Here is a 10492-nt window from a genome sequence, read left to right as displayed (position 1 = left end):
AAAGAAACATAGAGAAAAGTATCTATTTTCGCTACACTCACATCTCCATTTTAAAACACGCTGCAAAACCTTTCATTCAAGCTTTTTCTGAGGAAGGAAGGTTAGTATTGGACATTATGTCCTTTTTGTTTTTTACTATATTACTGTATGAATAATTCATTGAAACTTGCCGTGCATGTTGAAAAAAAAAAAATCTTTCTTAAGGTTGGGTCACAGAATTAAAAATAGCCTAAAGCATGTTATTCATATCATAACAAATGTTTCTTGGCAAATACATTCCCTCCACACTACAGGTAGCGTAATTCTGTTTTCCTGGTGATCCTAGACTGGCAGCACAAAAAAAAAAAAAAAATCAGGTGAATGTCATCTTCCCTCCCCTAGGGTGCTGGGCTTGGGGGCAGAAGAAGCTCCTTGAAGCCGAGTTATTTTTCACTACTCCTTTCATACTGTAATTTTCAAACTTCTAGGTTACTAATCATATTGCACACATTTTAAGTATATGTGCAAAGTATAAGTTCTTTGCCCATAAATTACAAAACTCTAATCAGCTTAAACTAGCAGACAGTTTGTACAGCAATCCCCAGCATCCAGTCAGTCCATAGAGAACCCTCATGCCATGTAAAGCCTCAGTCCTCAGAACCAAAGGCATGCCCTTGCTGTTACAGGTATTTCTAAGCCACAAGGCCGATTCAGCAAAGATCAGGCTCTGCCTAAAATTTTTATAAAATTGATCAAGTAAACATCCATCCTGGTTCCTTCAACAGTGCTTGATTGCATCACTCTAAAATATATATCTGGTTTGAAATAATTTTCATTGAGCTCTTGTATAAGACTGCCCTCTGGCGGTTCTCCTAGCAGCTTCAAGATTTTGGGAAGAGATGGCCACATTTACAGGCAAAGGCCTCCTCTATGGAATTGCTGCAATGTCTCCTGTGTTTGTAGGATTTGGACAGTTACTAAAGGTGAAACCACTTCTACTGCATGGAGAGATGAAGAAAATTCATTTGACTTAAATGGTGTCAATCTGGGGACAAATCTCTTTTTGGTTAAACTAAAGAACAACTTTTTTCACTGTGGGCTAGCTAACAGGCTGGAGATGGTCTGAAGCAGGCATATAAATGAGGAATAAGATAGAAAGGATAAAATATAGCTGGTGTAGGGTTTGAAAGAAAACTAAAAAAATGCCAGATACACAAGTATTCAGAATATACCTATTGTCTGTTCAAAGTTGTACAAACTGCTATAGCAAACTTGCAACTTAACCAGCCCTTCCTGCTTTCAGATTCTTCTACAAACAAAACACTAGTGCAAAACAGTTTTGGCAATTTGGGGCTGCTTCTCAACTGAAGATAGGCTGATTTAGGATTCAAGTGGAAATCAGGCAGAATTTAATTCTAAGTGGAAAAAAAGCAAAATGCCTGAGAAAAGCATCTCCCTAGGCTGTAAACAACTGTTTAAAGCAGGGGTAGGCAACTCCCAGCATGTGTGCCAGTGTGGCACGCAAAGGCATTTTGCTTGGCATGTGCGACTTGCGGCAGATGGCGGGGGAGCCACAAGGGGCCTGATCCTTGTTGTGGCAGTGCAGCCCTGGCCCTTCCCTGCTGTCCACCTTGAAGCATGTGCATACCTGCTGTTGGCAATTTGCTGGGCTGGGGCTCTTTGAACTCTGGTGCAGCTGCTTGCAGCCTCCCCACCTCCTGCTGCAGGTGGCAGGGGCCTGCCCAGAGCCTGGGCTGGTTGTGGCAGGTAGCCAGGGCTGCAAGCAGCTGCACTGAAGTCTGTGGAGCCCCAGTCTGGCTTGTTGCTGGCAGCAATGCGTATGCATTGGGGCAGACAGTGGGGAAGAGGCTGGGATTGCATTGCCACAACAAAGATTGGGTTCTTTGAGGCTTCCCCACTGCTTGCCCCAGCACACCAACATCTTCTTACATGTTGAGGTTGCAGGTGCTTTTGGCACACTGCCCAGAAAGACTGCTGACCCCTGGAAGAAAACCAGAAAGAAGTCTAGGATCAGTTATACAAAGAAACTAATTAAGCTGAATTTCAGAGAATCCAACAGGGATATTGATACAAGAATATAGCCTGAAAAAATCAAAGAGTGAAAGAATGAGGTGGCATAGCAGAAACAGGCAAAAGTATCATAAGCTTAGGGAAAAGCCCACACAGCAGAAACATTATTGTTGCCGGTTTAGGCCCTGAATACCAGCGAATTAAAAAAAGAAACACTTTTGTGATAGTAATACTTGCATCACATAAAGAAAATTAACCAAAGACATCTACTGGAAAACAGCAAGAAGTCCTAAAAATTTCAACGTGATTGAAAATGTTAGACCACCAAGGGTGCCTATACATGTGCTCTGGGGTTGGGGTGGGGGAGGGCATTTTAATTAGAATGGCTCAAGAGCTGCTCCAATTAAAACGCCCACAGCGTCTCATGCCTTCAGTGTCCCATGTTTCAAAATGACAGTAAGGGTGCTTTAACTAAAGCTTGTTCGATGAGCTTTACACTTCAAGTGCCCTCACTGCCATTTTGAAGTGCAGGGTGCTGAACACACAGGACACTGCAGCACACTGGAGCATTCCCATTAGAACGCTGCAGCAGACTCCAGTCGAATCGAGGCGGCTCTGAGGCGTTCCAATCCAAACGTGTTGGGGCACCTGTAAAAGTCTCTCAAATGACTCACTGAATTTGAGATGCAAGGGATGCAAAAATCACAGTGAACTAGGATAGGATTTCAGTAAAAAAAAAGTTTGAAAAAAATGGAGAATGATGCTGGGTAGTATTTAAAAAAAAAAATTGATGGGGAAGAGCTAGAGGAAATATTGAAAATGTAGATAAAATAATCACTCTAAAAAAAGAGTCAGTTTTAAATTTAAGGGTAAGTCAAGCATGACTAGATGTAACTTCAGTAACGGAGATGTTTCCTCTGGCACCTCTAAACCAACAATGGGAGGGTATTAAATGGGGGAGATAGATCACTCTAGAGAGATCCAGTTTGATGGTCTCCTCCTATAGCATCCACTTCTTCCACTGTCAGGATACTGAGCTAGATGGGCCAGGATGACACTTATGATTAATGAAAACTGGAATCCAGCTCTTAAGATGCATATTACTCTTAAAATGCACATCACTATGGCATCTAGTACTTGGGACACTAAGTTTAAGTTTGGGGAAAGATACTTGAGGAAACTAGATAATGGGAAATGGGAAGGTGAAAGGCGATTTCAAACATAATTCAAGTTTTTATCAGGGGATTTTGACAAGGGGAATCATGTTGTTGGGAAACAGTATCACACAATCAATGAAAATGTGAATCGTTTCTTACTTGGAAATTCTTGGAATTTGCGCAAAAAAACCCCTCTCCCGTCTCCAAAGCAGAAAGTTTGAGCAACATTTTTGATTGTTAAGGAAAGTGCAAGTTCTACATGTTTATGCTTAACAAATTTGGAATAAATTTTAAATTTAAGAGCAGACGGATAAGATAGTGAGATTTGTAATATGCAAAATTTTGAGGAAAAAGGGGGCGAATTATTATATAGAGCTGAAGAAACACAAAAGCATAATGTCAGCTGAAATACTGTCAGAGATTGAGAGGAAGAAAAGAATGCAAGCTTGAAGACATTGATTTGGGTTAAGGGAGCACTGTTGATGGAAGTTAAGTATCTGACTATTGTATATTGTAGGGGTTTGGATACATTTTTAAGTGTTCAATTTGTTATTTTATGAAGTTACAAAATTGGGTTCAATAATAAAAGTTTAAAAAGATGAGGACAGCTGACAGTAGTTGAGGAACAGATTAAAATCAATCTTAGAAGCGTCTCAGGAAGAAAGTCACTAATAGGGCTTTGGTTTCTTTGTTGAGAGGGTATACACAATATTTTGAGAAAATAATTGGTTTCCAAGTATTGCTATGTTAATTGCATCTTATTTCTCTTACTGTGACAACCCCATTTTAACAGTGCCTCCTTTGCAATCTTTGTTATTTGGAAGCATGAACTTTTGCAACACAGGATACTGAAATCATTTAGCAAAAGATCCAAATCTCAAACTAATAACAACATCCCTGTGAAATATGAATGACTATGAATGCTGAACTTAAGCGTACCACTCGCTTCTAAGAGGCGTACGATGGGAACACTATTATGATAAGTAAAAAAGCCCAAATGCCCCTTTCTCCTCCGCTTAGGAAAGTCATTCAGTGTTTGAAGCAGAAAACAACTATTTTCACAAGTATACCAGAGCCTTTTTCACAGCAGCCTACTTTTATTTGCTGTTTTTCAGTGGACTATAATTTGCTGCCCAAATGCGCTTCTGGTATAAAATTAATTTTCAGCCTGGCTAATTTGATTACACAGCAGCAAGGGGAAGCGGGACCACTTCATGCTCTGCTAGCAAGAAAATCATTTTTGCCAGCATAAGCCAAAGAGCAGCCAGACTGATGCCTGTTTTATGTTCAACATGCTTATAGTTTCTACTATTCTAAGTATTTTCCCCAGTAGGACATGGCACTGCACATGCAAAAGGAGAGAGAAAAGAAACCTCTTTCATTTATTTTCAAGTGGTTAAGTGAAACCTTTTTTTTTGCTAATATTCTCATTCCAGGAATTGCAGTTTCATACATCATCTATGGTATTTCTTTTTGCATGCAGACTTGCATTAATACATCAGTTGTTATTTATAACACAACTAAGTATGAGTCTTTTGGGAAAAAGTATCACTCTTAACTTCAGGAAGAAGGTACAAACTCTCCAGATCCCTCCCCAACCCTCTCCCCCCACCAAATAAATACCAGTACTTTGCAATTTTTACAAATGAACATTGCCTGGAATGAATTGGAGAGTAAACATCTGAACTCAGCGTCTAGTAAAAATTGAGCTTCCACACCTTGGCAACGTGACAGAGTAGCACTGTGGCCATGTTGACAGGACTTGAGTTGTGCGTCTGACACTACCATTGATCAGCTGTGCAACCTTGACCAAGTGACTTCACTTTTCTCTGTCTGCTTCCTTCCCAGCCCTATTATGTTTTGCTCATAAACTCTTCAAAAGCAGCTACTGTCATGTTTGTTTGTAGAGCACAGAAGGCAAAAGGGCTCTGATCTCATTTGGAACATTTAAGTGTTACTTTAATCTATGAACTATTTTAGAAACCAATAGCCATCAGGATCTAGTAAACATGACTCCACTCAAGTTAACAGAGCCTGAAAAGGTTCAAGGATCTATACTAGCACTTCCTAATACAGGATTGGTGCCTAAAACAATTGCAGGAGTAGGAACCCCTGCAAATATCTCCTTATATTGCTGAGATAGGTGGCAGCTGTTGTAGGGCACTTAATATAAAAACCACTCAGGAGCATTTCTGAACACCTTAACTAGGTATGAAAGAATATAAACATCAACCTTTTCAGACTTTGATCCTCTGTGAAGTGCTTTTTAAGGGCCAGGGACTCTCTATATGACACCTCAGAAAGTCCCATGTGCTTTAAGTGACTATTCTGACATAGCAGGCAATCTTCACTAAGCTACAACCAATACATCCCATGTTTCTTAAATATGTTCTTATGGAATGCTGGCTTTTTACACAGCATAATATTTCTAACATTTGGAAACTTCTTGCAGTTGTGGGAGTGTGTAATTATGCCTTGGAACCAAGGTTTAACTATAGCTAGCCAGTAAGGCTTGTATAACGTAGTGACTAGAAGGACTGGTGTTGCTTTGAATCCTGAGCAGCAGTAACAGCCTAATATTCTTTCATCTCACCTATTCAAGGACACGTGTTTCCATTGTTTGACTAGTCTTCTAAGAAGCCTGCAGCATAAGTTCTGTGACTAGGAGTTTCCATCTTGAACTTCTTTTCCTATTCACAAATACCCTACTAGTGCTAGCCCTTGAATTCTGACTGATTTTAACCACAACTTTCCTGCCCGTTGTTGAGCAAACCCTGCATTTTCCATGATTTAAACACACACTGCCACTGATCAAGTCACAACAAAAAGACCACACTAAGGAACACCAAAGCAGCACCACTCCAACCACTACATTACATGCAGTGTGGGGTATATATGCATTAGTCCTTTGAAGTGCAGACACACCCTCTGTATCTTAAAATATTTTCTCATTTTAAAGTTATGGGTTTTTCCTTTTCCCTCCTGGTCAGTTACAGCACAATAATTTCAGAAACAAGTTTAATTTAGAAAAAAATATTTTAATGATATAATAGCGTAATTTAGAAACAAATCAGCAGAATTCTTGCATTTTTGTAGCTTGTTTCCAATAATGATTAATGACAAGATATTGAGGCATAACAAAAAGAAATACCCTCTTAATCATCTTTCTTTAGGAAAATTGTATTTCTTGCGCCGTCTATGATACCTGAAAGAAAAAAAGGCAGCAGTGAAAAAATAATTTGGTTAAAACAAAAAACCCCACTGTTCTTGGATTTTCATGTCAGGATTTGTTTGTAGCCTGTACTTTGCAGATTATAGACATCAGCAAGTGCACACACCCCATTATATTTATCCCAATGTTCAGGACATCTTACCCACGTAAAAAACACAACCCTCTCTACAGCTATATCAGTAGCAAAACATAGGAATACAGTCAACAGATGATATTCAAAGTTAACTTGAAAGTTTACATCCCTCTGAATTTTGTACTTCCTTTAGTTACAAGTGACCAACTGTGATCATTCAAACCAAAAGCAATTAGTGAATAAAACCTGTCTGTCCCAAAATTAGCAGCATTGTGATATGCAGTGTAAATGTTATGGTCATTTTTCCCTTCCTTAAAAAGGTCCTTATAAATATCAAACCTTTCCATTTTTAATGAATACTAGAGAGTCTACTATTTAAAAGATGGTCTAACACATCACACATTTAAAAAACAAACAAACCATTTTTAAAAATTAAAGCTGACAGTATCTTTCCAACTGACACACAAACCAGAAATACAAGTCAGTCCCTCTTTTCAAGTTATCAAATCATAAGACAAGGGAGAGAAGTTTTGCTGCTTATTGAGACAGAACAAAATTTTCAGCTGGAACAGGTTTCTATAATAGATTCTCATCTAATCCCACATGTGCTTTGCCATAAATGACTGACTTTTAATAAAAATCTGCTTCACATCTCAATTGTCATGAAGCCAGATAAAAGAAGACATGTAATTGAGGCTATTGTAGGCTTCATCTCCAATAGTGCAGCTGAACACAGGGTGCATCTACACATACACTTTAGTATGGAGAAGACTAAATAACTCCACAGTAAAGTGTCACCACCTACATGTGCACCAGTATTAGGCACAGTAAATTAACTAACTCTGCTGCAAGGTAACAGGGGCTGGCTGGGGCCTGAGGGTGCCAAAGTGTGGGACCCAGCCAAGGCTCCACAGGTTCTGCACCCTTGTGCCCCAGCCAGCCCCTCTGCTGCCCGATGCTGCCACCTGGAGCCCAGGGCTGACCCCTGGGGCTCCCTGCCAGCCTGGGGCTCTCTGCTCCCAAGACGCATGTAGATGCTGCGCCCAGGTGCAGTGTACGCCAGCTCGAAGTGCTCTGGAGTCTATTGGGTTGCATTAATTGCATGTGTAGATGCATCCACAGATAATTCCACATTTTAATTCAGTCAGCAGTATTTCCTCCATAAGCCTTAGGTATAAGACATGGCTGCTCAACCTCAGCCCACAGACCAAACATGGCCCATGCAGCCACGGCATCTGGTCCATGGGGCTTCCCACAGGTTGGGTAATTTGATGATGGGGGAGCAGTGGCCATCAATACCACCACCCTCCCCAACTGCCAAATTTCCAAGCCCTGTGCAGTAGGTTGAAGCTAGGCCATGCCCCCTCCCCGCACCGGCTGGGGGCCAGGCCAAGCCCTTCCCTTTCCATGGCTGGATTTGGACCAGGCTGCCCCTTGCCCCTCTACACGGTAGGATGGGACCATGCCATGCCTGTCCCAAATGCCAGATTGGGGACACCAGCTGGATCTGGCCCATGGACAGACTGGACACTGCCCATCTGGCCCCCAGGGGAAAGAGGTCAAGCACCACTGTTATAAGAGATTACAGATTCCCTGTAACTGGCTGAGTGAAGGGCCTGTACGTGGCTTTTCACAGAAGTATGAGGCTCTAAAAAAAAATCCCAGCTGTTTCTGAAATCTATGAAGCAGTCTATAAACTTTTATCATCAAAAGTTAGAGGGTTCAAAAGGACCAGATAATGCAGAAAGAATTCTCAAGAGTATTGATCAAAGTATGGTGTTGACCTTAGGTTGAAAGAGATTTTACGAAAGAGATTCTCTTGAACTGATTTCATTTGTACAATGCAAATGCTGGAACTCTCTCATTAGATGTGGAAAGAAACAAAATCACTCAACACTTCTACACAAATACCCACTTTGGCAGAAGGCCAATAAAGATTTAAGTTAAAAATTTTTTCCATAAACAATGTTTGCATGCACCTAAGTGGTGCTACATATATTATTTTAATGGTCTAGATGCTAACAGTCCTATGCCTCATCTAATAAATTATGCTGTTATTATCAGTACCACAGTCTCATTTCTGTATGACCCCAGCAAAATGAGACAAATTACTTACTGTCCCACAGGATACCAACGATGTTTTGTTGTGTAAAACATTTTGCTGAGTTCCTCTATTGTAGGACCTTTATCATTTTTCATTTCCTTCACTTCCAATCTGGATTTCAATACCTGATCGTGTGTTTCTTCTTTATTATTCACTGGGTCTGGTCGTGGTACAGGCTAGGAAAACAAAGTCAACATGCTACTTTTGAATTCATAAATTTGCATTCTTTCCTTTGTTTGAAAAAAAATCAAGAGGTTAAATCACTACTGTACTTAACACTACTATTTGCTGCTGCTGAAAAAAACCACAACCATTTTTTTCTTTCAAGCCAACTTTTAATCCTGGGATTTCAGCAAGATTACTTGCTTGAAAGATGAGCCTGCTTCCCCTCCCACTGCACTAGGTTCCAGAAGCAGTCCAGTCCACATTTCTGCCTCCTTTAAATCCCTTCCTCTGCTAGATCTTTTAATCCCAAAAGGTCACCAATATCATCCAAGATGTAGAGATCATCATTACAGTTGCTCTGCCTACATGTTGTATTCCCTTGACCACCACCCCAAGAAGGCAAGCTCCTTGGAGAAGCAACTTTCTCTTCTTATCTGTTTGTATATCAGCTAATATAAAGAAACACTGAGCTGAAGGGGAGACTTTAGGTAGAGGCAGCACTATAAACAGTAAGGGTTTTTTTTCCCCTGGGCTACAATTTGCTTCCTAAGATCCATTGCTGCTACTTTTATTTAAAAGTTACTAATAGGTGTTTTGGGCAAGAATTTCTTAGGGTGGTATCTTTTTTATTGGACCAATTGCATAGCGGGATTAAAGTGAGACAAGATTTTGAGTGCAAGACATTCTTCATTTTGCATTCAAAAGCTTAACTCTACCTAGCTGGTTTGTAACAGGGAGCCTGATGTGTTTGTTATGAAAGAGCATCAAGTTCATTGTAACTGGCCACTGGGCGAGTAAATAAGCAGACAAAATAAGAAATGCTAGGCAGAAAGCAGGTGAGAGGGAGAAAGAAAGGAGCCACTGCTAGTCCATAATTGGAAAAACTAACACCTTGGGGCCAGGCAGTTATTGTCCATAGGTCATAATGGGAAGAGAGGGATAAGGGTTTGCTTGGAAGGGAGGAAGAGGAACAGGAAGTAGAGTGACTGCAGGAAGCCCTGAGGAGGAAGGGAGTCCACTTGCAAAGATGGGGCAGGAGAGACAGAAGGCTAAGGAACCTGGGTAGGGTACTGAGCTTTCAGGTAAGAAGCCCCAGAGTGGGTTGCTCTGGTAAGCTTCATTTGCCCTACAAGACTGGCTAGTTTTACTGCCAGCTATAGGACTACCTGACTTGGGGCTGTATGAGTTGGAGACAGCATACCCTTGTTTCTTTTTTGCCCCAAGGCAGGGTGCATTGCGTTAAGATGGGAGCCAGACTTTCAGTTTGTTTTCTCACTGGAGGATCAGGAAGGGACTAATAAAGGGAGGTTTGGAGGTCCCTGTAGTGTCACAGAGGCACGGGGAGGTTTGAGCCTGTTGGAGCAGGCCTAAGCTACAGAAATAGCTAGAGGAGGCAGGAACCAGGGCCAGAGACTTAGTGCCTGAAAGTATTGGAGACAGGGCCAGGGCCCAGCATCTGAGAGGGATAGGACTTGAAAATATAAGGGAGTGGAGAAACAAGAGATTGGACTTGGGGCTGAGAGCCCATTGAAATAACTGATTATCAACACCTGTAAGACATGGGCATGGCTTTAGGGGCAGTCCGAGCCCAGAAATACAGCCTTTAAGGCAGGGGTGGGCAAAATGTGGCTGGATGCGGTCCGCCAGTCCATTCTATCCAGTCCGTGAGGCTCCTAAAAAATTTAGAAAATTAATAAAATTATCTGCCCCTAGCTGCCTGTTATGTGGCCTTCGATGGCTTGCCAGAACTC

General features: G+C 41.2%; 1 protein-coding gene across 1 annotated transcript in view; it reads right to left on the bottom strand.

Annotated features, from left to right (window-relative positions):
• Positions 1 to 6184: 6184 nt before the first annotated feature.
• MRPL42 (mitochondrial ribosomal protein L42) overlaps positions 6185 to 10492 on the bottom strand; it is a 15137-nt gene continuing 10829 nt past the window's right edge. The window contains exons 5-6 of the mRNA XM_019514868.1: positions 8589 to 8752; positions 6185 to 6372 (exon numbers count right to left, since the gene is read on the bottom strand). Of these exons, the coding sequence (XP_019370413.1) occupies positions 6327 to 6372; positions 8589 to 8752 (210 nt within the window). The 3' untranslated portion in view covers positions 6185 to 6326. The remainder of the gene's footprint in view (positions 6373 to 8588; positions 8753 to 10492) is intronic.

The sequence above is a fragment of the Gavialis gangeticus genome, unplaced genomic scaffold (genome assembly GCF_001723915.1).
Source record: "Gavialis gangeticus isolate Ggan-Ray unplaced genomic scaffold, GavGan_comp1, whole genome shotgun sequence".
NCBI classification, from domain to species: domain Eukaryota; kingdom Metazoa; phylum Chordata; order Crocodylia; family Gavialidae; genus Gavialis; species Gavialis gangeticus.
Note: the sequence above shows the minus strand (reverse complement) of the source record. Positions and strands in the feature narration are given on the sequence as shown.